Consider the following 26,297-nt stretch of genomic DNA (forward strand, 5'->3'; position numbering starts at 1 on the left):
TTTGTTACCAAAGTAAGTGTTGTGGCATACCTGCATCTCATATCAAGCGCTGGTTCCAGTTCTGGCTCTTCGGCTTCTGATGCCGCTTCCTGACAGTGTGCACTCTGGGAGCACAGGGCGTGGCTCAGGGACTTGGCGTCCCACCCCCAGGAGGGAGACCCCGGATGGAGCTTTGAGCCCCTGGCTTCAGCCTGGTCCATCCCTGGCTGTTGTGCATTTGGAGGTGAATCAGATGGAAGATTTCTCTTTAAAGATTTATTTCTTCGTTTGAAAGGCACAGTCCCGGCCGGCGCCGCGGCTCACTAGGCTAATCCTCCGCCTTGCGGCGCCGGCACACCGGGTTCTAGTCCCAGTCGGGGCGCCGGATTCTGTCCCGGTTGCCCCTCTTCCAGGCCAGCTCTCTGCTGTGGCCCGGGAGTGCAGTGGAGGATGGCCCAAGTGCTTAGGCCCTGCACCTGCATGGAAGGCCAGGAGGAAGCACCTGGCTCCTGCCATCGGATCAGCACGGTGCGCTGACCGCAGCACGCCGGCCGCAGCGGCCATTGGAGGGTGAACCAACGGCAAAGGAAGACCTTTCTCTCTGTTTCTCTCTCACTGTCCACTCTGCCTGTCAAAAAATTAAAAATTAAAAAAAAAAAAAAAAGGCCGGCGCCGCGGCTCACTAGGCTAATCCTCCGCCTTGCGGCGCCAGCACACCGGGTTCTAGTCCCGGTCGGGGCAACGGATTCTGTCCCGGTTGCCCCTCTTCCAGGCCAGCTCTCTGCTGTGGCCAGGGAGTGCAGTGGAGGATGGCCCAAGTGCTTGGGCCCTGCACCCCATGGGAGACCAGGAGAAGTACCTGGCTCCTGGCTCCTGCCATCGGATCAGCGCGGTGCGCTGGCCGCAGCGGCCATTGGAGGGTGAACCAATTGCAAAGGAAGACCTTTCTCTCTGTCTCTCTCACTGTCCACTCTGGCTGTCAAAAAAAAAAAAAAAAAAAAAGGGCCGGCGCCGCGGCTCACTAGGCTAATCCTCCGCCTAGCGGCGCCGGCACACCGGGTTCTAGTCCCGGTTGGGGCGCCGGATTCTGTCCCGGTTGCCCCTCTTCCAGGCCAGCCCTCTGCTGTGGCCAGGGAGTGCAGTGGAGGATGGCCCAGGTGCTTGGGCCCTGCACCCCATGGGAGACCAGGAAAAGCACCTGGATCCTGGCTCCTGCCATCGGATCAGCGCGGTGTGCTGGCCGCAGCGCGCCGGCCGCGGCGGCCATTGGAGGGTGAACCAACGGCAAAGGAAGACCTTTCTCTCTGTCTCTCTCTCTCACTGTCCACTCTGCCTGTCAAAAAAAAAAAAAAAAAAATATAAAAAAAAAAAAAAAAAAAAAAAAAAAAGGCACAGTCCCTGGGGGTGGGTGGGTGAGAGGCGTGAAGACAGGTCTTCCATCCACTGGTTCACTCGCCAGGTGGCTGCAGCTGCCGGGACTGAACCAGGCAGAAGCCAGGAGCTTCTCCCACGTCTCCCGTGTGGGTAGCAGGGCCCCAAGCACATGGGCCATCTTCTGCTACAGGCCATTAGCAGAGAGCTGGGTTAGAAGTGGAGCAGTAGGGGCCGGCGCCGCGGTTTAATAGGCTAATCCTCCGCCTGTGGCGCTGGTACCCCGGGTTCTAGTCCTGGTTGGGGTGCCGGATTCTGTCCCAGTTGCCCCTCTTCCAGGCCAGCTCTCTGCTGTGGCCAGGGAGTGCAGTGGAGGATGGCCCAAGTGCTTGGGCCCTGCACCTGCAAGGGAGACCAGGATAAGTACCTGGCTCCTGCCTTTGGATCAGCGTGGTGCACCAGCCGCGGTGGCCATTGGATGGTGAACCAATGGCAAAGGAAGACCTTTCTCTCTCACTGTCCACTCTGTCAAAAAAAAAAAAAAAAAAAAAGTGGAGCAGTAGGAACACGAACTGGAGCCTATACTGGATGTTGGCATTGCAAGCAGCAGCTTTACATGCTATGCCACAACATCGGCCCAAGAAAAAAAATTTTTTTTTTAAAGATCTTTTCATTTATTTGACAGTCAGAGTTACACAGAGAGAAAAGGAGAGGCAGAGAGAGAGAGAGAGGTCCTCTATCCACTGGTTCAATCCCCAGTTGACTGGGACAGCTGGACCTGCGCCAGTCTGAAGCCAGGAGCCAAGAGCCTCTTCTGGGTCCCCCATGTAGGTGCAGGGGCCCAAGGACTTGGGCCACCTTGTACTGCTTTCTCAGGTCATAGCAGAGAGCTGACTCGCAAGTGGAGCAGCCGGGACCCGAACCAGCGCCCACATGGGATGTCAGCACTGCAAGGCGGCAGCTTCACCCACTACACCATAGCACCGGCCCCCCACAAAGAAACATTTTTTAAAATGCATATGGTACACCCAAGTTCTATTTATACTTTCTTAGTTCCTGGAAAAGTTTCTTAAAACCTCTAATTTTGATTATCCACCTTATTAATTTATATACAGATATTTGTTGCTTAATAACCTACACCAAGCTAAGGTTAAAGTGAACATCAGTTTCTTGCTTGGTAGAGTGTCTGGTAACATTGATATTAATCCCAGACCTTCTCATTAATTTTGTTAATTATTTAGAGATTGTAAAACACTGAAGATGACTTAGAAATCCCTTTGAAAAGAACAGGTTAAATTGGGCTCCATCAGAGGAATGGTGGGTTCCTGCCATTGCAGGTCTGGGAGGGGGAGGGTTGGGCCATTGAGAATCAAGAAGCAAATTAAGGACGGAGAAGAGAATGATAATTAAATTATTTTTAGGGGTGAAAAGATGTATGCTGATGTGTATATGGAAAATTTCTGGAAACTGTATTTAGGAGATGGAGAAAATGGGTAGTTCTGGAGGATCTCTGCTGTTCATTTTATATTCTTAGTGCTTTTTTTAAAAAAATGTATTTTATAAAAGACTTACTTATCTGAAAGAGTTGGAGAGAGAGAGGGAGAGACAGAGAGAGATCCATCGTCCATCCATTGGTTCACTCCCCAAATGGCCGCAGCTGCCAGAGCTGGGCCTGTCCAGAGACAGGACCTTCTTCTGGGTCTCCCAGGTGGGTGCAGGGGCCCAAGTATTTGGGGCATCCTTCTCTGCCTTCCCAGGTGCATTAGCAGGGAGCTGGATCAGAAGTGGAGCAGCCGGGACTCGGTGCCTACCTGGGATGCCTGTGTCACAGGCAGCAAATTTACCTGCTACACCACAACATCAGTCCCTAAATGTATTATTTGTATAATGAAACCTGAATTAACCAACTGAAAGCAAAACATCTTTATGTGTGTGTATTTTGTGTCTTTGTATTTCTGGCTAGGAGAATCTGTTAAATGATGACAAGCAGAGTTTTGCTTGATTTCTGTTGCAAAACCTTTGTACTTGCAGGGGCCAGCACTGAGGCGTAGCAGGTGAAGCTGCCGCCTGTGGTGCCGGCCTCCCATATTGGGTAGAGCTGCCTTTCAGATAAGTAAATTAATCTTTTTTTTTTTAAACACCTGTACACCTCTGTCTGAGTTGATTAGGTAAGACTCTCCATCCAGAGACAGACAGATGTGGTTGTGTTTTGATATGATGTCCACTTACCACTTCCTCTGTTACTCGCTCTGTTTTAGCAGAATCTCTTTTATTGGTGGTGTCCTTGTTGTGCTGGGAGCTACAAGACATGAGAGCCAACTAATGCATCTTTGGACTATTTTGAATTATGTCAGATTTCTTGATTGTGCTAGGTATGAAATGTTACATGTAGGTGGTCTCATTCCTTTAGAAAAAAGTAAATCCAGCCTTAAAGTCTTGAAAATTCATTTGTAAGGCAAAGAGAAACAGAGATTCGCATCCATTGGTTCACTCCCCAAATGCCTGCAACAGCAGGGCTGACCAAGCTGAAGTTAGGAGCCCAAAACTCAATTCAGATCTCCTATAGGGTGGCAGGGACCTACGTACTTGAGGCATTACCTGGTGTCTCCCAGGATGTGTGGAATTAGGAGCAGAGCTGGGACTTGAACCCAGGCACTTCGATAAGGGATGCGTGTGCCCCAGGCAGCAGCTTCATCGTGTGCCAGATACCTGCCCCCTCTAGCCTTTTAAACTAGTCTTGAACGCATCTCAGGTTTTATCCTCAAACTGCAAATCCTCCTGCTAGAAACTGCGCTTGATGCCAAAGCCAGCCCCCTGCGTCTGGGCACCCCAGTAAGGAGGGCTGCTTTTTATTTATTTTAAACATCCTAAACTGGTCGCTGAGTCATGTGACTGAAACATAGCGGACAGAGGCAGTAGTTTCCTTTGCTTCCTCCGCTCATTCTCCGGTTGGTTGTGCTCTTCTCTCTCTCTCCAGGCACTGTTCTTAGCTGCCTCGCCCCCCTCCTGCCCCTTCCCTGCTAATGGAGCAGGGGGAGAGCGTCTGCATTGCCTGGCGTTCCGTTGCGGGAGCTGGCTGTGGTTGGTTTAGTGTGCTTCCCACCGGTGGGCGGTTCCCCTTCCCCTCTTACCTTCTCACAGTAGTAGCCCAGCAGTTGCGTGTGCAGTGACGTAACAGGCCCTAGAGTGGGGTGAATGAAAGGCATACACCTTGCTGGTTTTGACCAGATCAGATTTCTCCTGCAGAGCTTGGAGGGTGACGGGAGTCTGTGTGCAGTCTGCTGGCCGTGTGTGTTGCCTGCATTACTGCCGGCCGGGTGGGGGGGGGGGTGCACAGGTTGCTCTTCAGCTCCTGATCCCCCTCACCGGGTGCCTCTCTCTGCTGCGGCTGCTGCTGGTCGATGTCTGACTTTATGGGACTCTCTCTGGACTTAAAGCATTCATTTTCTCATACGTTGTGAGCAGGCACCTCTAAGTCTGCTTTAAAAAAAAATTATCCATTTATTTGAGATGCAGAGTTACAAATAGAAAGGAGAGACAGATCTTCCATACGCTGGTTCACTCTCCAAATGGCCACAATGGCCAGAGCTGGGCTGATCTGAAGCCAGGAGCTGGGCGTTTTCTTCCGGGTCTTCCACGTGGGTGTAGGGACCCAAGCACTTGGACTGTCTTCCACTGCTTTCCCAGGCCATTATCAGGGAGTTGGATTGGAAGTGGAGCAGCTAGGACTCGAACTGGCACCCATATGGGTTGCTGGCGCCTCAGGTGGGTGGTCAACCTATGCCACAGCGCCAGCCCCCTAAATCTGCTCTTATGTCGCCCTCTCTCTTCACTCTGTGTGGCTGCCTGCCAGCAGCAGCTCACAGACTTTGGGACAAAGGACCTGGCCTGCAATCCTGTGCTTGCTGGTACTCGGCACGGCCAGGTTTTCTGAGGGAGCGGGCCTGCAAGGCGTCCAGGGCGGCCTGAGGGCTCGGATCCCATCTTAGCCCCACTTTCCTCCCGCTCTAGGACTGTTCTTAGCTGAGCTGTAGGGTTACTGCCCCTCACGAGGCCCTAGTGCCCTCTCCGCCGTAGTGACAGAGGTCACTGGACCCTTTCTGATGTCCTGGGCACAGACCACTGGGGTAGCGTCTAAGAGACTGCTTGGACGCTTGCCGTTGGTCTGGTGGTGGCCCGCTGCTGTTGCAGCCACCCTGTGTTCCACCCTGAGTACCTGGACAGAGCGGAGGTGGCGCACAGGCTGCTTGTAAGCAGCACATGCCTGGGCTCTGGGGCCGCAAGTGAAAGGCTCGGGGTCAGCGCCCAGCGTGGCCAAGAACCTCAGCGTCAGGCCTGTCTTGGGTTTTTGAGTGGGAGGTAAATAGTAACCATTCAGTGAAGCAAGACTTCTTAATGCCCAACAGAGTTGCCATGAAGTGCATTTGAGAATGAAAAGGTGAAACGCCACAATTTTGATAGTGAATTATGCAAAGTGAATTTTTACTTTTGCCAGGAAGAATTTTCTTGAAAATTATATGAAGTACATTTTTTATAAAGATTTTATTTGTTTGAGAGGTAGAGTTACAGACCGTGAGGGAGAGACAGAGAGGTCTTCCATCTGCTGGTTCACTCCCCCAAATGGCTGCAACAGCTGGAGCTGCGCCAATCTGAAGCCAGGAGCTTCTTCCGGTCTCCCATGCAGGTGCAGGGGCTTAAGGACTTGGGCCATCTTCCACTGCCTTCCCAGGCCATAGCAGAGAGCTGGATAGGAAGAGGAGCAGCCAGGACTCAAACCGGCGCCCATATGGGATGCCAGCACCGCAGGCGGAGGATTAACCTACTGCGCCATAGCACCGGCCCCATGAAGTACTTTGTGTTTTTTTTTTTTTGTTTTTTTTTTTTTTTTTTTTTTTGACAGGCAGAGTGGACAGTGAGAGAGAGAGACAGAGAGAAAGGTCTTCCTTTGCTGTTGGTTCAGCCTTCAATGGCCGCCGTGGACGGTGCACTGCGGCCGGCACCGAAGGCAGGAGCCAGGTGCTTCTCCTGGTCTCCCATGGGGTGCAGGGCCCAAGCACTTGGGCCATCCTCCACTGCACTCCCGGGCCACAGCAGAGAGCTGGCCTGGAAGAGGGGCAACCGGGACAGAATCCGGCGCCCCGACCGGGACTAGAACCCGGTGTGCCGGCGCCGCTAGGCGGAGGATTAGCCTAGTGAGCCGCGCCCCCATGAAGTACATTTTTATATCATATATTTCCCCCTAGATTTACATTACAGTTTCTAAGTTTCTGCAGTTTTATTTCCACGAGTTTTATTTAATACCCCAGCTTGATTTCCTTCCTCTGACTCCAGACAGTGTAGTTTGTAGGATTTTTGTGTCTTCAGTGTGTTGAGTAGGCAGCTTTCCCTCCAGGAGCCCACTATGTGGGTCCCTCTGTAACATGAATATGTGTGTTAGACTATTCTTAGGAATTTGGGGTTAGAGGCCAGCATTGTGGCCTAGCGGGTAAAGCTGCTGCCTGAGATACCAACATCCCATATGGGCTCCGTTTGGTGTCCTGGCTGCTCCACTTCTGATCCAGCTCCCTGCTGATGGCCCGAGAAAGCAGTGGAAGATGGCCCAAGTCCTTGGGTTCTTGCACTCATGTGGGAGACCTGGAAGTATCTCCTGGCTTCGAATCAGCCCACTGCCGGCTGTTGGGGCCCTTGTAGTGAACCAGCAGATGGAAGATGTCTCTGTCTTGCCATCTCTCTGTAACTCTTTTTTTTTTTTTTTTTTTAACAGGCAGAGTGGACAGTGAGAGAGAGAGACAGAGAGAAAGGTCTTCCTTTGCTGTTGGTTCACCCTCCAATGGCCGCCGCGGCCGGCACGCTGCGGCCGGCGCACCGCACTGATCCGATGGCAGGAGCCAGGAGCCAGGTGCTTTTCCTGGTCTCCCATGGGGTGCAGGGCCCAAGCACCTGGGCCATCTTCCACTGCACTCCCTGGCCACAGCAGAGAGCTGGCCTGGAAGAGGGGCAACCGGGACAGAATCCGGCGCCCCGACCGGGACTAGAACCCGGTGTGCCGGCGCCGCTAGGCGGAGGATTAGCCTAGTGAGCCGCGGCGCCGGCCCCTCTCTGTAACTCTTGCAAATAAATAAATAATTTTTTCCTTTTTTTTTTTTTTTTTTGACAGGCAGAGTTAGACAGTGAGAGAGAGACAGAAAGGTCTTCCTTTTTCCATTGGTTCACCCTCCAAATGGCACTAAGGCTGGCACGCTGCGCTGATCTGAAGCCAGGAGCCAGGTGCTTCCTCCCAGTCTCCCATGCAGGTGCAGGGCCCAAGCACTTGGGCCATCCTCCACTGCACTCCCGGGCCACAACAGAGAGCTGGACTGGAAGAGGAGCAATTGGGACAGAATCTGGCGCCCCAACTGAGACTAGAACCCGGGGTGCCGGCACCGCAGGCAGAGGATTAGCCAAGTGAGCCACAGCGCCTGCCGATTTTTTTTTTTTTTCTTTTAAAGAGGAGATGGTGTTGTGGCATACCGGATAAAACCTCCACCTGCTTTGCCAGTATCTCATGGGCGCTGGTTCAAATCCTGGCTGCTCCACTTCTGATTCAGCTCCCTACTAATGGGCCTGGGAAAGCAGCAGAAGATGGTCCAAATCCTTGGGCCCCTGCTTGCTTGGGAGACCTGGAAGAAGCTCCTGGCTTAGGTCTGGCAAGCCTAGGCTGTTATGGCCATTGGGGAATAAACCAGCTTAAGGAAGATATCTCTCTCTGTTTCTCCTCTTCTCTCTGACTTTCAAATTAATAATTAAATCATTCTTTAAAAAAAAAAAAAGAAATTTGGGGTATATAAATTAGGTTGTTCATTTATTTTAAAGGCAGAGTTACAGAGATAGACAGAGCCAGAGAGAGATCTCTTCCATCTGCTGGTTCACTACTCAGATGGCCACAACAGCCTATGCTGCGTCTATCTGGAGCCAGGAGCCAGGAGCTTCTTCTGGGTCTCCCAGGCGGGCGCAGGGGCCCAAGGACTTGGGCCATCTTCCACTGCTTTCCCAGACCATAGCAGAGAGCTGAATCGGAAGTAGAGGAGCCAGGACTTGAACTGGTGCCCATATGGGATGCTGGCACTGCAGGCTGCGGCTTTATCCACTATGTCACAGTGCTGGCCCTTATTTTGAAACTCTTAAAATAGCGCTTGTCATATGGGCGCCGGTTCCAGTCCCAGCTGCTCCACTTTGGATCCAGCTCTCTGCTGTGGTCTGAGAAAGCAGGAGAAGATGGTCCAAGTGCTTGGGCCCTTGCACCCGCGTGAGAGACCCTGAAAAAGTTCCTGGCTCCTGGCTTCAGATGGGCTCATCTCCAGCCATTGTGGCCATTTGGGGAGTCAACCAGCAGATGGAAGACTTGTCTCTCTCCTCTGTCTCTCTGTAACTCTGACTTTCAAGTAAATAAATAAATCTTTAAAAATAAAGTAAAATAGCACTTGTCCTGTTAGCTAGAGTAAGATACGGGTTGTGTGATTTTTCATTCCTGTGCTGTGCTTTGTTTGATGGATGACATTTCGATGGACATGTAGATGATCTTCCCTAAGAAGTTTATTCCAAACTGAGAGTGTCCGAGTGTGAGGGATTCCCCCGGACCAGGGCTTCTGCCAACTTGAAGTTCACACGCCCCAGTGACAGGACCAGCTCCTGGGACCCATCTAGCTTGATGTCATCCTTTGCTGCCTGTGTGGAATGTTCTCTTCTCAGCGTTCCTTCCCTCTGAAGTTCTGCCTTCAGTTTGCCTTTATTTGCAGCCCTTGTGATTTCAATTCACTCCTTGGTCCAGGTGGCCATGAAATACGATCCGTGTGTTATCAGTTTTAGTTTGTGACGCAGTGTCCAGGTGTCTACCTCCGCTGGATTATAGTCCTCGGGGAGGCAGCCTCAGGAACGCGGTAATTCCCTCACAGCCCACCTTGCTCCCCTCCACAGGGGACAGCCGAGCCCCCAGCTCCTAGCAGGTTAGCCAAGGGGGTTGGGGTAGACCTTTCTGTGTGAGATGGAGGCCAGGACTGGAGCAGAGCCTCCTTGTCTGTACTGATGAGGGCGGTGCATCTACATAAAAAGAGCCTGAATCACAGCGGATTTTGGACGGCATTTAACCATGTCCTGGTAGTCACTGTACGGAAGAGAAGAAGGTGAAGTGTCATTGGGAATTTGTGTCATAGAACTCGGTTACAGCGGCGTAAGTGCTGCCGGGCATGCCTCTCTCTCCTGTGTTTTCCCTCTCCACTGCTAGAGTTGCTCCGCTGTGTTTAAGGTCCCCAAAGATTTTCAGAGCAAAGGGGCACTCATCCTGCATTGCTACAGGCCACAAGTTTTTGCCTGAGACGTGGTTGAGTGCCTGCACTGGACCGAGTCCTATTTGGGCAGCCCCCAGCCCCCTGCGAGATGGCCGTGTCCCATGTGTGCCGGCTCAGTGCTGAGTGCCGTCTGGACACTGTATGGTTCAGTTCTTTCATCTACAATCCTGCGTGACAGTGCTGCTCTGCTCTCTATTCTGTGTAGAGGAAGCACACACAGGGAGGTAACAGTGGCAACTGTGATACACGAAGACCTGGCTGGGCACCCTTCTCAGTGTACCAGGGTGCAATTGCTGTGCTGTTAGTGTGAGATCAGTAATGCAGTAAGAAGCCCTCCAAGGAAGTCCAGGGTGGTCTTCAGTTCATCTGCTATTTTGTAAATTCCTCATCTCTAGATAGGACCTTTGTCCTTTTTATTTTTATTTAAAAGATTTATTTAAAAAATTTTAAGGGGCCAGTGCTGTGGTGTGGTGGGTAAAGCCACTGCCTGCAGTGCCAGTATCCCATATGGGTGCCGGTTTGAGTCCCTGCTGCTCCACTTTCGATCCAGCTCTCTGCTATGGCTTGGGAAAGCAGTGGAAGATGGCCCAGGTCCTTGGGCCCCTGCACCCGTGTGTGAGACCTGGAAGAAGCTCCTGGCTCATGGCTTCAGATTGACACAGCTCTGGCTGTTGAGGCCAATTGGGGAGTGAACCAATGAATGGAAGACCTCCTCTCTCTCTCTCTCTCTGTCTCAGTCTCTCTCTCTCTGTGTAACTCTTTTAAATAAATAAACAAATCTTATGTTTCTTAAAGATTTATTTTCTGGATTCCGTGTGCTGGTTCACTTCCCAAATGGCCACAACGGCTGGGGTTGGGCCAAGCCAGAAGGAGGAGCTTCATCTGGATCTCAGGTGGGTGGCAGGGGCCCAGGTACTTTGACCATCCTCTTCTGCTTTCCCAGGTGCATTACCAAGGAGTTGGATCAGAAGCAGGGCATCTGGGACTTGAACCAGCACTCCAGTACGGGACGTAGGCATCCCAAACATGGGCTTAACCTGCTGGGCCATAATGCCTGACCTAGATGGAATGTTTTGTATCCATTTTTTCCTTCAAAAATTTTAAATTGGCAAACAGAAATTGTGTGTATTTATTGTGTGCAACATGTTGTGAAATATGTATACATTGTGGATCGGCAGAATCAAGTTACTTCACATGTGTATTACCTCACATTGTATCCAGTATTGACTTAGGAGTTAAAATGCCTTTCTGTTTTCCCAGCTTAAGTGAATAAAGTGTTTAGCTTTTGAAAGATTGAGGAGAAGCATTTGAGTAGAGTCGTAGACCAAGTAATGCCAAAGAAAAATCTAAAGAAGTGATGCAAAATTAAAGACAACAAATCTTTTTATAGGGAACAGCGTTGCAGGAGAGAAATGAGGAGTAGGCGGGAAGAGAATGCATTAGTGGGAATCCGTGTGTCTGTTTTCTCTCTGGTCAGTACAGGCCTGATAGTGGGAGGATGTGAGTGGACCCCACGGCCCAAAGCTTGCTCTGCTTGGTCTCCTCTGCTGCACTCGGTGTTTTGCTTGTTGATGCTGAGGTGCAGCTGTGGAGTGAAGTGTACCTGGCTGGGCCCCGGGAACACAATAAAGAGGCAGTAGAGGCCGGCGCCGCGGCTCACTAAGCTAAACCTCTGTCTGCGGTGCCGGCACCCTGGGTTCTAGTCTCAGTTGGGGCGCTGGTTCTGTCCCGGTTGCTCCTCTTCCAGGCCAGCTCTCTGCTGTGGCCTGGGAAGGCAGTGGAGGATGGCCCAAGTGCTTGGACCCTGCACCCCATGGGAGACCAGGAGGAAGCACCTGGCTCCTGGCTTCGGATCAGCACAACGCGCCGGCCGTAGCAGCCACTTGGGGGGTGAACCAGTGGAAGGAGGACCTTTCTCTCTGTCTGTCTAACTGTCCACTCTACCTGTCAAAAAAAAAAGAAAAAAAAAAGAAAGAAAGAAAAAGAAAAATGAGTAAATCAGTATAACATTTCAAGAGAACTCCTTGTTTGATTTTGTGCTGTTCCACCCTTGAGCAGACAGGCAGCTTGTTAAGGCTGCTGTGGTGTCTGGGTCTCTGACTGGTGAGTGCTGTTGCGTGTGCAGTGCCCAGAACCCAGCACATCTCTGCTTTCCTGGAGCCCACAGCCACAGGAGTTGCTTGTGAAGTGGAGGTTGTCCTTGTACTCACTCGATCTGTAGCATGTGAATGACCTCTGACCATCGTTCCAGACAATAGAATGATTGGTACGTGTTGTGACACAATAACCACTTATGTCAATACAGAGAATTTGGTTCTCTAAATGTAATTCTAAGAGAAAAAAGTAAGATATTATGACAGAAAAAGGTGAAAATGTGAAGAATAGGTGCGCTTTGTAGATTGAGGCATTTGAAACTTTTTTTTTAAGATTTATTTATTTACTTGAAAGAGTTACACAGGAGGAGGAGAGGAGAGAGAGAGAGAGAGAGAGAGAGAGAGAGAGAGAGAGAGGTCTTCCATCAGCTGGTTCACTCCCCAGTTGCCCGAAACTGCTGGAGCTGCGCCGATCCAAAAGCAGGAGCCAGTAGCTTCCTCCGGGTCTCCCATGCAGGTGCAGGGGCCCAAGGACTTGGGCCACCTTGAACTGCTTTCCCAGGCCATAGCAGAGAGCTGACTCGGAAGTGGAGCAGCCGGGACCCGAACCAGCGCCCACATGGGATGTCAGCACTGCAAGGAGGCGGCTTCACCCACTACACCACAGCGCTGGCCCCTTGAAACTTCTTAATATGATTTATTTATTTGAGAGGGAGAGTTACATGGAGAAACACACAGAGTTCTTCCATTCACTGGTTCACTGTCCACATAGCTGCAGCAGTCTTCCACAGGGGTACAGGGGCCCAAGCACTTCGGACATGGCTCTGCTGATCTCCCAGGCACATTAACAGGGAATTGGATCGGAAGTGGAGCAGCTGGGACTCAAACCAATGCAGGTATGGGATGCTGGTGCTGCAGGCGGTGACATACGCACTGCGCCACAGTACCAGCCCCTGAACCTTTTTTTTTTTTTTTAATAACTCTTTAGATGCTGTTGGCTAGACAAACTAGTGTTTGTGTGAAGTGAAAAGTTTGTTTTTTTTTTTTTTTTTTTTTTTTAATAAATGACTGGTAGTTCATTCCCTAGGATGAAACACTGCTCTCTGATCGTGATGGAAGACTGGTGTTCCAGCGTGTCACTGCTGAAGTGGGGACGAGTCCCTTCTGACTGCTGGCGCCCCGCTCGGCTGCAGCGCTGGCTCTGACCGCCCTTCCCGAGCTCTCGCTGCTCCTCACTCCTCGCTGCACCTCCGGCGTCGCGTGCAGCTTCTGTTGTGCTCTGCCCAGCTGAATGAGAGGAGAGAAGCCAGGAGGCTCTAGAGGGGAAGCTCCTTGTCCCCAGCACGGCTGTGTTGACAAGCGGCGTTTGCTGCTTGCCCTGTGTCCTGGGTGTCTCTTCCTCGGAGCGGAGGCCTGGCGCGTGGGGAGCCCACGGCTGGTGTGTCCTTGGTTCTTCATTCTCAAGGACTCTGGGGAGCTCACCTGTGGCTGGCAGCGGTAGCCCTCAGGCTTGAATCCTAGGAACTTGCAGTGTGTGGGGAAGTTGTGGTGTGTGGAAAGCAAGCTGGTGGTGCTGCAGTATCCTGGCCCTGCTCCTTTGCTCTCAGGTCCCTTGTTGTGAGCTAGAAAATAGGAAGAGCGGTGGTAGGCTGCCTGTCTTGTCTTTTAGAAACTTACCCCATGGCCGGCGCCGCGGCTCACTGGGCTAATCCTCTGCCTGTGGTGCCGGCACCCCAGGTTCTAGTCCCAATCAGGGCACCGGATTCTGTCCCGGTTGCCCCTCTTCCAGGCCAGCTCTCTGCTGTGGCCAGGGAGTGCAGTGGAGGATGGCCCAAGTGCTTGGGCCCTGCACCCCAGGGGAGACCAGGAGAAGCACCTGGCTCCTGCCATCGGATCAGCGCGGTGCGCCGGCTGCAGCGCACCGGCTGCGGCGGCCATTGGAGGGTGAACCAACAGCAAAGGAAGACCTTTCTCTCTGTCTGTCTCTCTCTCTCTCACTGTCTACTCTGCCTGTCCAAAAAAAAAAAAAAAAAAGAAGAAGAAGAAGAAGAAAGAGACTTACCCGCGTTTGGACATGGGGAGGAGTCGGCCCTCCCTGCAGCCAGGCCTTGTTAGATGTGTTAGGACTGAAGTAAGGGCAGCAGACAAGGAGGGTAAAGCCAGAAGTGCTAGCGCAGGACTGAGTGCCCTGCTCACAGCTATGAACATTCCCTGTGCTCCTGATAAAACATAGAATAGACCACAAATGTGATCCTGTAGGTCTGAGAATAGCAGGATGGTGGGTGAATTTTTATAGCTAAAAGGGGCAAGCACTGTGGCGCAGTGGGTTAAAGCCCTGACCTGCAGCGCCGGCATCCTATTAAGGTGCTAGTTTGGGTCCCAGCTGCCCTATTTCCAATCCAGCTCTGTGCTGTGGCCTGGGAAGGCAGTGGAAGATGGCCCAGTTCCTTGGCCCCTGCACCCACGTGGGAGACCCGGGAGAAGCTCCTGGCTCTTGGCTGCAGATCAGCTCAACTCCTGCCATTGCAGCCCTTCAGGAAGTGAACCAGCAGATGGAAGACCCCTTTCTCTTTCTGTTTCTACCTCTCTCTGTAACTTGTCTTTCAAATAAGTAAATCCTTACAAAAATTTAAAAATGTTTAGAATGAAATTACCTGTAAGACCTAGTAAAATGACTACTCTATTTCACAAGATGGCTCTGCTCGTTTTTATCATGGAACCTGGGGTCTTGTTGTCCCTGTTTTGCAGAGGAGGCATGAAGAGTCAGAGGCTGAGTGCTTTGTGTGTGGACCCACGGCTGCTTGTGATGTCAAGTCTCACTGCCCCGGGGACCGGGGAGGGTGGTTTTCCGTGGGCTGGCAGTAGCGAGGGGCCGGGCCATTGCGCTGGGTGTCTGTGACTCACTTTGTGTTCTGCTGTGTGACCTGGCCTCCCTATCCTAAGAAGAGTGTTTGGGGATGCTGGCAAGATTCGGTCAGGGGAGCTCCTGGAGGTTGTTCCAGACTTTAATATAAAATGCTTGGAGCTTGTTAGCTGGCCTGGTTTACAGTGCGTGTTGGAGTCTCTCCTCCCCACCCCGTGTGGAGGAAAGGAACTGAACTGTCAGGTGGTCTGCATCCTGCTGTCGATGAAGTGTTGTTTTCGTGCTCGTGGGTTAAGGACTACTGCATTTGTTCTTCAAATTGAAAAAAAATCAAATTTTTAATAACTGATTTTTGAAACAGAACTGAGTACAGTGTGTGTACATGTGGACAAAATTGGAAGGCAACACACAGAACATTGGTTATGGTGGAAGTGGTTTTTTTTTTAAACACTACTTCATGTGATCTTTCTACCTGGAAACGTTAGTGAATTCCCGGATTCGGGGCAGCTTCATAGCATCCAAGCTTGGCAGTGGGACTGGCCCTGGCTTTCTCAGGGAGCTGGCTTCCTCAGCCAGGCCAGACCCTTTCCTCCCCTGGAACCACGAGAAGGCCCCCCAGTTGAGTGACCCTCCACAAACACACCAGCCTGTCTAGCCTGGAGGAATGTCAGTCCTGGGAGTGCCTGTATCCCGCAGCAGAGGGTCTGGGCTCGGGTCCTGGCTGCAGCTCCTGATAATGCAGACCGTTGGAGGCTGCAGTGACGGCTCCGGTGACTGGCAGGGAGATGTGGACTGAGATCCTTGCTTCTGGTTTCAGACCAGTCCAGCCTTGACTGTTGTGGACATGGGGGAGTGAGCCAGTGGATGGGCGCTCTCTCTGTGTCTCACTCACATAAGCAAGTAAAATTTTTTAAAATGTCAGTTATAAAAGAGGCCGAGGAGGGCCCGGCGCTGTGGCTCAGTAGGTTAATCCTCCACATGCGGTGCCGAAGTCCCATATGGGCGCTGGTTCGAGTCTCGGCTGCTTCTCTTCCCATCCAGCTCTCTGCTATGGCCTGGGAAAGCAGTAAAAAATGGCCGGAAGAAGCTCCTGGCTCCTGGCTCCTGGCTCCGGATCGGCGTAGCTCCGGCCGGTTGCGGCCATTTGGGGAATGAACCAGTGGATGGAAGACCTTTCTCTCTGTCTCTCTCACTGTCTGTAACTCTACTTCTCAAATAAATAAATAAAATCTTTAGGGCCAGCGCCGTGGCTCACTAGGCTAATTCTCCGCCTGCAGCACCGGCACCCCGGGTTCTAGTCCCAGTTGGGGCACCAGTTCTGTCCCAGACACTCCTCTTCGAGTCCAGCTCTCTGCTGTGGCCCAGTAGGGCAGTGGAGGGTGGCCCAAGTGCTTGGGCCCTGCACCCCATGGGAGACCAGGAGGAAGCACCTGGCTCCAGGCTTCGGATCGGCACAGCGCCGGCCGTAGCAGCCATTTGGGGGGTGAACCAGTGGAAGGAAGACCTTTCTCTCTGTCTCTCTCTCAATGTCTAACTCTGCCTGTCAAAAAAAAAAAATATATATATATATATATAAATAAATAAAATCTTTAAAAAAAAAAAAGAGGCCAAGGAGTCATTCTGGATTAAATGAGAAATGTACTGGCACCTTGAATTGGATCTTGGGTCAGGAAAATACATGTGGTGCAGGACATTCTTTGGACACCCAGCAGACTGAGTAAGGGCAGCATTTTAAGTATTCTGTCAGTGCTTGGCTTCCTAAATTTGTCAGATGTGCTGCGATTCTGGGAGTCCGCTCCTCGGAGATGCACGCTGAGTGGTAGGGAGGAAGTGATTGTACTGCACGTTCCTCTCAGAGGCGCTGCAGGAGGAGACAGGTGCTCGCCTCCTGACCCTCGGGTGGTGCGGGGTGGCTTGCTGGGCATGAGTGAAGAGAGAACTTGGGGGCTGGAGGGAAGGATCGGTCCCTCCTCCAGGGGCAGCCTGGCAGCACTGTTTAATCTGAGCGGGGCGGAAGTGGGCAGTTGTAGACGGGAGAGCGTGGGTGAAGAAAGGTCACTGGATGTGGGGGACGGTTCGCCATGTTCCTGGTGGAACATCAGCTGCATCCAGCCGGGAGGAGGGGAGGGCTGGGCCGTTCTCGTGACCTCGTAGGCTGGGCTCAGGAGTTGAGCTGGAGCCACAGAGACGGCGTAGCAGGATGCTTTGAGCGTTAAAGTCTATAAAGTTGGCATAAAGCATAGGAAGTGTATTTTTCTTAAAGATTCATTCATTCATTCATGTATTTGAAAGGCATAGTGCTGGAAGGAGTGAGGCGTGGGAGAGAGAGCGAGAGAATGATGGGGAGAGAGCACCACTAATTCTCTAAGTGCTGGTTCACTCCCCAGACGCCTGAAGCGCTCGGGCGGGCCAGGCTGAAGCCCGGAGCCAGCAGCTCTGGGTCTCCCACACAGATGGCAGAGGCCCAGCTGGGGCCGTCATTGGCACCCTCCCATGCACATCAGTGGGGAGTGAGTGTCTCGGGCTGTGGTTTACCTGCCAAGCTGCAGCAGCCACCCCACAAGAGTTATTTTCTCAGACAACAAGAAGTCAGAGTCAGGTGGGAGAGTCCCAGGGTCACTTGTCCAGTTGCCCGTGTTTGCTGCAGCTGTCCGTGACTGAGGGTGGCAGCTGGCCGACGGAGGCCTGCGATGACGTGGTCAAGAAATGGGAGGAGGTGTTTCTTGTTTTGTTTTTTTTTGCGCCTGAGCGTCCCTTACTAGTGGGAATGAGAACTTTGCCAGAACGCCTTCCTCTAGCTGGGCTTGTGTCACCTGTACCAGGGAGGCACTTACGGTGCTTGGCCTGCTGGTCACTGCTTCCTTGTGGCCAGGAAGGTGCTGCTCTTCTGCAGATGAACCTCTGAAGCAGTCTCCTTAGAACCGCGCGTTTTGCCAGACATGGGGGCCGGCCACTGTGGAAGTGTAGAGGTGGGGAAACAGGACAGAGGGCTGAGTTACCTCCTCAGTGGCACGCAGCTAGTAAGTGAGAAGAGCGGAGATCCCTGGGGGCTGCCGCCGCTGACTGAACTGCCCCGGGCAGTGTGTGCGTTGCTTGGTGGTGTGAATACTGCGAAGATGAGCAGATTCTGTGTTTCTCAGCCTGTGAGCACACAGCCTGACTGCTGTGTGTTGAACAGTGCTGGGTGAGGGAGTGGCGCGTGGAGACAGACCGTATTTGAGAGAGGTGCTGCTTTAGTTTTCCCCAGGAAGAGATTTGTTTGGTTTGCCGTGTTATCTTCCTTTAGCGATTCTCTGGTGGTGTCCTTTGTTTATTTGTGCTTGGGAGTAGTTGTGCTTCTCCTTTCTGCGTGATTGACATTGACCTTGCGGCTCTAAGTGATTGGGGTTTACCGTTTCATGTCATTCAGGTGTTTGCAAGCTCATATTTAAGTGTTCATAGTTTCAGTATAAGTCTTGATTGATTTCTGCAGCTTCAGCACTTTGAGAAATCTCTGATTTCATTCCTTGTTAAGGCTTTTTTCCCCTTTGTCTGATAATCTAACTTTCAAATATATAGAAACTTAAGGATGGGCTGTGTTTTCCCCAAATTGTTACTCATCTGACCACATGCCCAATTATGTTTTAATGCATATACATTCTTAAGAACATTTTAACATGATAACTTAGTGAAGTTTTAGACTTGCATTGGTTTCCTTTACTTGTGTATCTTAATTTGTCTTCCCACCATGTTATTTAATCACTGTTTTAGAATATGTTAAAATCTAGTAGGGCTTCTTCCCCTCTCATTGTTTTTAACTTTTCCTTCTTCAGAATTTGAAAGTATTTTCCATTGTTTTATTTTCCCAAATGAATTTTCAGATGATATTGACATTAAGCCCAGGACACACACGTGCTCTGTGCTAGATGCCCCATTAGGGTAAGATCATAGGATGTGACAGTCGGAGAGCTATTATGCTTGCTTAGCTTCTCATTTTCATTTCTGTTTAATTTCTAGATTTTGGATCATTGTTTGACTTGGAAAATGATCTTCCTGATGAGCTGATTCCCAATGGAGGAGAATTAGGCCTTTTAAACAGTGGGAACCTTGTTCCAGATGCTGCTTCCAAACATAAACAACTGTCGGAGCTCCTGCGAGGAGGCAGTGGCTCTAGTATCAACCCAGGAATAGGAAATGTGAGCGCCAGCAGCCCGGTGCAGCAGGGTCTTGGGGGCCAGGCTCAAGGGCAGCCGAACAGTACGAACATGGCCAGCCTGGGTGCCATGGGCAAAAGCCCTCTGAACCAGGGAGACTCTAACGCGTCCAGCCTGCCCAAGCAGGCAGCCAGTACCTCTGGGCCCACCCCTCCTGCTTCCCAAGCACTGAATCCGCAAGCACAAAAGCAAGTGGGGCTGGTGACCAGCAGCCCTGCCACGTCGCAGACTGGACCTGGGATCTGCATGAGTGCTAACTTCAACCAGACCCACCCAGGCCTCCTCAACAGTAACTCTGGCCATAGCTTAATGAATCAGGCCCAGCAAGGGCAGGCGCAAGTCATGAACGGATCCCTTGGGGCTGCTGGCAGAGGAAGGGGAGCTGGAATGCCGTATCCTGCCCCAGCCATGCAAGGGGCCACGAGCAGTGTGCTGGCTGAGACCTTAACGCAGGTTTCCCCACAGATGGCCGGCCACGCGGGACTGAACCCAGCGCAGGCAGGAGGCATGCCCAAGGTAAGTGCGCTGAAGTGCTTTTGTTTCTGACTGCCCGTCTGGGCTTTCCCCTGCAAGCAGCGTAGTGAAGCAGGCTGCGTGATCTGTGTGCTCCGCCTGTTGGGCTTTCCACAGGCCACATGCACTGGGAAGAAACACTGCGCTCTCTGGAGCCCTTCTTTTTGGTGTAAAGATCTTTGTCCCATATTTTAAAAAAGAGAATTCTTAAAGAAGCCACCAGTGGAACAGCCTGTAGAAGAGGCAGTTGGAAAGGTGCAGGGAACGCCCTTGGGCTGGGTGCCGTTTTCAGCCTCTGAGGAAGCTGTGAAAGAAGTGCCTGCTGGAGAGAAGGCGCGTCTTCTGGGAGTCGCCTTAGTGCCGCGTCCTCAGTGCGTCTGGGAGAGGACCCTGCCGACGTCCTCCTCTGGACCCTTCCTTTATGCCTCCCAGGAACGCCGTGGTTGTCCCTGTCTGCCTCGCTGCAGGCAGCTGTGTTCTGAGGGTAGCGGGGCAGAGGTGGCTGAGCTGTGGGAAGCCTGGCTCCTTGGGTCCCAGGGGAGACACCAGAGCAGTAGTTCTCAGAGGGGCTGCCAGGGCCAGCAGCAGCAGCAGCAGCAGCAGCAGCAGCAGCAGCAGCAGCAGCAGCAGGGAGCTCAGGAGGAGTGCGGACCGGCTGGCTCAGCAACCGGCGTGCATGCTGCGCTTCGAGAAGTTCTGAAGTGCTCTGCTCCAGGGACGGCCTGAGTTGCAGCTGATAGCCACCAGCTGTGGTTCAGAGTAGGGACTGAACTTAGAGAGCCAGGAACGAGAAAGCTTAAATAGGTGGGCTGACGTGGGAAGAAGTGCAGAGGACAGGCCGCGCCCAGCCCACTGAAGTGACAAGGCTTCGGGAGCTCTGCAGAGAGGTTTGCGCTGCAGAAACCGTGGGCAGCGGGCAGTGGGACTGTGCACATTCCAGAGCAGAAGTCCTGGCGGCTGCTCTTGGGACTTGACTAGTCCCAGACTGGGCAAAGGGGAGAATGATGGGATGCAGTTCCCTGAAGCTCAGTGAGAAGAGTAGGTGGCGGCTCTGAGTTCCTGTGGATGTCTTGGGTAAGGAGAGGACTTTGTTTCTTAACTTAAGTGATTTTGAACATTACAATTGGGTTGATTCTCTTTTGAAACTTTAGTGGAAGGGAATATGAGCATAGATTGTAGTTTTACCTTGCATTTGAAGAAGAGTGTTTGTGAATGTGTGAACTTGTAGGGTCAGATTGAAAAGGGACGTTTCTGTTGGGTATGTAGTTCCTGGATAGATTGAGATTTATTCCTAATTTGCTCTTCACTCCACAAAACAGTTTAAACAATCATTATTTTGAAGGATTTAACTCATGCACAGGAGGACACATACTAGCACTGATGCAGTGGTTCTCAGACTTTTGGGATAATCTCAAAGATTATTGGGGATTCTATAAAGAGATTTCTTTAAAATGTGTGTTTACTGTGTTGGGTACTAAAGCCCTTCATTGGAACACAAGTGTACATGTCATCAGCCATCAAGCACGGTGGTGAACCTGATCCCAGAGCAGCTGGCAAGCGCCACCGTGTTCCTGTGAGGAAGGCGCATGGTGTCTGTGTGTTTCATGGAAGTAGTTCTGACGCTGTTCAACCTCCTCCCTCTTCCCCAACCCTCCACATAAGGGTCTGACCCTGAACCACCCTGGGAGAGCCATTGGTACAAAGGATGTAAACAGTTAACAGTCCCTTTGCATCAAGCAGTATGCACTAAATACTCGTTTCCCATGGTCTCATTTGTCATAATTTGTTTTCAGTTTTTTATACAGAATATAGAGAATGTGTATTTCAGTCAGTTGATACAGTTCTTATGAACCTGTTTGTTTTTATGGTTCTGCTAATTTGTTGAAGAAGATGTTTGGATTATTGTTTGGTTTTTGTCCTGGATAGCTCCCTGCAGGGTGGATTTTGCCGATTAAAATCACAGCAGTTTGGGGTTCTTTGCTGGTACAGAGTGATCCTCCTGGAAAAACAGTATCTGACTTGTGAATGTTACTCTTGGAGTGATGGGGGGTGGTCATCTCTTGTTTCCTACGTGTACACCAAAGCAGTTGTGGTAGGAGGACTTGCACTTCGGAAAAGACATGTCTTGTCCTTTTAGATGGACAAGAAGACAGACAGTGAAGAGCAAGATGGAGGGCCATTTTGAACATTTTTCCTCTATAACATTACAATAGTTAAGTCAGCTTAGGTTTCCAAATGCACACAGAAGTGGGCTGTGTTGTGGCACAATGGGTTAAGCTGCCACTTCTCATGACGCCAGCTTTGCTGTGAGAGTGCCTATTCGAGTCCCAGCTACTCTGCTTTTGATGCAGCTCCTGCTCATAAACCTAGGAAGGCAGTGGATGGTGGCCCCAGTACTTGAGTCCTTGCCATCCAAGCGGGAGACCGGGGTGGAATTCCAGGCTCCTGTGTTTGGCTCAGCCCAGTCCTGGCCATCGCAGCTGTTTAGGGAGTGATCCTGTGGGTAGGAGATACCTCCTTCTCTCCCTTCTTTCTTCTCTTTCCTCATCTGTCACTCTGCCTTTCAAATAAATTTTTAAAACCAAGGGTGACAAGGATGTTGGGGAAATTTGTGAGTAGCAAGAGAGTATGTGGTCACTCTGTAGTTTTCTGACCAATGCTATTGTGAGCCTAAAACTGCTCTAAAAAAAAAAATCAAGTCTATCAATTAAAAAAAAAGAAAACCAGAATGCAGCTGAACTCCGTGCGCACCTTGCTGTTTTACTTGGCTCTGTTCCCTAGCTGTGTTCCACACTGGGGTGTAGACATGGCTTCCCCCGCTGATAGTGCAGGACTGCATTGCATGATGCACCGTAGCTGATTGATAGAATCCGTGATGACGAGTGTTTGGGTTGCTCATGACTTTCCTCTAGCACAGACAGTGCCGAGAGTATATCCACCTGCATCGTGGGCTCGATGTGAAAAAGCAGAATTAGTGAGTCGGAGACTTTACTAAAAGTTTTTGTTTTCAGAAAGTAAACATGTACATGATTTAACAACATCCAGCCAAAATCAAAAACAAACAGCCAATCCAGAAAACAAAAAACTAATGCCAAGGGTAGGATCTAGAAAGTGAATCTATTTAATCTTGATCTTTGGTTCTTGGGAACTCTGACGAAAGGCAGCTGTGCATGTGCCTGTCCGTGGAGGAGTGGTCTGTGCTTACACAGGTGTCAGGAGCAGTGTGTGTGGAGATCATCCCGGAGCGTGGGGAGCAGTGGGCTACACTCACTTCCTGTGAGTCACAGATGCTCCCCACCTGCCACCCAGCATTGAAACGGACCTCATTCCATGTTCCATACAGCTTGTCTTCAGTCTTCCTAGATGGAGCAGTACTCCCTGGTTTGGGTCTGTTTTAATTTACAGGGGTTTTGCTGTATGGGCTGGCCATGTGGGTTGTTTGCAGTGTTTGCTGTTACCAGTTTTGCTTTGAACATACTTGGACATTCATCTTTGAACAGCTGAGTGACTGTATTTGCTGGATAAATCATTGGAAGTAGAATTTCTGGATTAAAGCATATTGGCATTTATAATAAACAGATATTACCAAATATTCTTCAGAAATATTGTACAAGTTACACCATCACCAACACTCATTGAGTTCCTAGCCAAATTCTTACCAATACTGGTTGATATTCTTCTTAAATTTGCCAAGATATCTTCTTTATAGGAATGCATTTTCAGAGTTCATGGGCATTTGTGTTCTGCTAATTGTTTATATCATCTGTTTTCTTGCATTTTTTTTCTTATTGTGTGTGTGTTTTTAAGATTTAGTTTATTTATTTGAAAGACACTGTTACAGAGAGATAGAAACAGAGAGAGAGATCTTCTGTCAGCTGGTTCCCTCCCTAAATGGCTGCCATGGCCAGAGCTGAGTGCATCTGAAGCCAGGAGCTTCTTCCAAATCTCCCATATTGGTGCAGGGACCCAAGACTAGGGCCATCTTCCACTGCTTTCCCAGGCCACAGCAGAGAGCTGGGTCAGAAGTGGAGTAGCTAGGTCTAGAACCGGCGCCCATATGGGATGCCAGTGCTGCAGGCTAGAGCTTTAACCCGCTGCGCCAGAAGTGGGGCAGCCGGACTCGAACCACTGTTCATACGAGATACCAGCATGGCAGGCAGCAGTTTAACCCACTGTGGCATGTTGCCTGCCCTGGGATGTGGGTGTTTTAACTGGCATTTTAACTCCTGGGCCAAATGTCCACCCTGTTTCGTTGCATCTTTAGCTCAGTTAATTTTGGTGCGCCCGTGCACTAGAGAGAGAGAGAAGGAGAGAGTTCTTCCACCCACTGCTCTTCTTCCCAGATGCCTGTAAGGGGCTATAGTAGGACTGGTCCAGGCGGAAGCCAGGAGGCGGAGACTGCATCTGGTTCTGAGATGTGGATTTAAGGAACACATCTGCTGCCTCCTGTGTGTGTTAGCAGGGAGCTGGATCGGGAAGCATGCAGTTACCCAGGTGACAGGGCAACCTGCCATGCCACAATGCTTGTACCACCCCACTTCCCGAGCCCCCCGCCCCCAGTATATCTTTTCTCCCAAATTACTGTGACCTCTATTTTAATTTTAAAGATATTGGTTGAGTCTTGTGCTGTGGTGTAGCAGGTGAAGCCACCAGAAACTTAGTGTCCCAGCTATATAGTGAACTCTGAAAAGGTGATTAGTGAATGTACTCACTCGAGAGGCAGACAGAACTTCCATTCACTGGGTCACTCTGCAGATGCCTTTGGTGCCCAGGAATGGGCAGTGCGGGGCCTGCATTGGCAGGAAACGAGGTCTGGGAGCTGGAGTTGGGTGTTGACTCGAGCACCTGTGTGCGGTGGGGCTTGTCGCTCTTGCAGGTGTGTGTTGTTAGGACTAACTGTACACCAGCTGAACCTCGCCACAGTCTGTGGGCGTGGCATGAGCATGAGCCTTCTGGGTAGTTCCTCATGTGATTCCATGGCCGTCAGGGCTGAGAACCAGCATTCTGGATAAACACCGGGACTTTTTCAAATTAATAAAAGCAAATAAACAGCAGTCTTGGGATTGTGGTTAGGATTATACTGGATCTTAGCTTCAACAGTTTTGTGGCTTCTTGCATTTTCTTACTCTATACATACAAGTTAATCTTTTTTTTTTCCCCTAAAATTTATTTATTTGAGGAACATATATGCAGTGAAAGCTCCCACCCTCTACTTCCACTCCAGATGCCTACAACAGCTGGGACTGGAGTGACTGAACTGGGAACCCGGAACTCAACCCAGGTCTCCCAAGTGAGTGGTAGCCCTACCTGCTGCCTCCCCCAGAATTCGAGCAGAAGCTGGAACCAGGAGCTGGAGCTGGGTATTGAAACCAGACACTGTTGTGAGGTCTGGGTGTCTTGACCACGAGGCCAGATGCCTGCCCAACAAGTTAGATCTTCCCGTGGAGTCTTAGGTTGTTCATACCTTTCTTAATAAATTTATCTGTGGGTGTATTTTGGATTTTTTGTTGTTGTTGTTAGAGGATATAAGTTTTTCTGTTTCATCAAACCATTTATTTTTAATGTGGCTGTTGATAATATAAATTGGTAACCTGGCCACTTTATGGAATTCTCTTAGTTATTTTAATACTTCTTCAGGTGATTCTCTTGGGTTTTCCAAGTAGACATTCATTTTTTACATTATTGATACTTTTGTCTTCTTGCCAGTATTTCTGCCGGTATTTTTGCTGTCTTGCATGACGTAACTGGAGATGCAGCTGGTGTTTCAGTATGATGAGAGTTTTGGTTTGTAGTCAGTAGTGCATTTGTTTTTAAATTGGGCCTTAATTCATTCCTCATTTATTAGATGTTAGATTTTATCAGATTCCTTTTTTGACGCCTGTGGTGACCACACTTTAATTTTCTCCTTTCTTTCTTTTATTCACGTGACATTATCTCTGGTTTCCTAATACCAGTGTGAGCCATCTATGTGATTGTACAATGAAATTTTACTGCTGGATTTTATTGGTAGTGTTTTGTTCAGAACTCATTTCTGCCAATCAATAATGAGACTGATCTGTAGTAATTTTTGTGCTTTATCAGATCTTCATATCGTTGCTGTGTTATCTTGTCCAGAAAAGTTGAGCGCTCTCTGACTGGGGTAGTTGAAGCAGCACCGAGGCGCTCTTCCCTGGAGCCAGCCTTCTTGCTCTCCTACAGATACTGGCCTCTTCGTCTTGTGGATCAGTGTAGCTTTTTTGTTTTTGTTTTAAGAGAAGTCTAAATTTACTTAGATGTCCTTGAGACTTGTGATTATTTCCCCCTTTTTATACCCAGTTTGTTTATTTATTCTTAAATATTTATTTATTTTGAAAGAGAGAAAGAAAAACCTTCCATCCGCTGCTTTACTCAGCAGACAGCCAGGGCCGGGCCAGGCTGAAGCCAGCAGCTTCATCTGGGTCTCACTCGTGGGTTGCAAAGACCTGAGCTCTTAGGCCATCTGCTGCTGCTCTTCATAGGCCATTAGCAGAGAGCTGCGTTCTAAGTGGAGCAGCCAGGACACGAACTAGCATCCATATGGGATGCCAGCATTGCAGGAGGAGGCTTTACCCACCACGCTACAACGCCGGCTCCATTCCTGATTTTATATGACTTTTTTTTCTTTTTTTAAGAGTTATTTATTTGGGGCTGGCACTGTGACACAGTGGGTTAAAGCCCTGGCCCGAAGCGCTGGCATCCCATATGGGTGGTGCTGGTTCTAGTCCCGGCTGCTCCTCTTCTGATCCAGCTCTCTGCTGTGGCCTGGGATAGCAGTAGAAGATGGCCCAAGGCCTTGGGCCCCTGCACCCGCGTGGGAGGAAGAAGCTCCTGGCTCCTGGCTTCAGATCGGCACAGCTGCGGCCGTTGCGGCCATCTGGGGAGTGAACCATCGGGTGGAAGACCTCTCTCTCCGCCTGCCTCTGCCTCTGCCTCTCTGTAACTC

The 26,297-nt window shown here is 50.5% G+C and overlaps 1 protein-coding gene across 3 annotated transcripts in view; it reads left to right on the top strand.

The window, feature by feature from the left end:
* CREBBP (CREB binding protein) overlaps window positions 1-26,297 on the top strand; it is a 134,692-nt gene that overhangs the window by 12,006 nt on the left and 96,389 nt on the right. For 2 of the 3 annotated variants that reach the window (XM_051836278.2, XM_070063983.1), the window contains exon 2: window positions 18,627-19,339. The exons of the other annotated variant lie outside the window; for it this stretch is intronic. In XM_051836278.2, the coding sequence (XP_051692238.2) occupies window positions 18,627-19,339 (713 nt within the window). The remainder of the gene's footprint in view (window positions 1-18,626; window positions 19,340-26,297) is intronic. 3 annotated transcript variants of the gene reach the window in all.

The sequence above is a fragment of the Oryctolagus cuniculus genome, chromosome 19 (genome assembly GCF_964237555.1).
Source record: "Oryctolagus cuniculus chromosome 19, mOryCun1.1, whole genome shotgun sequence".
NCBI lineage: Eukaryota > Metazoa > Chordata > Mammalia > Lagomorpha > Leporidae > Oryctolagus > Oryctolagus cuniculus.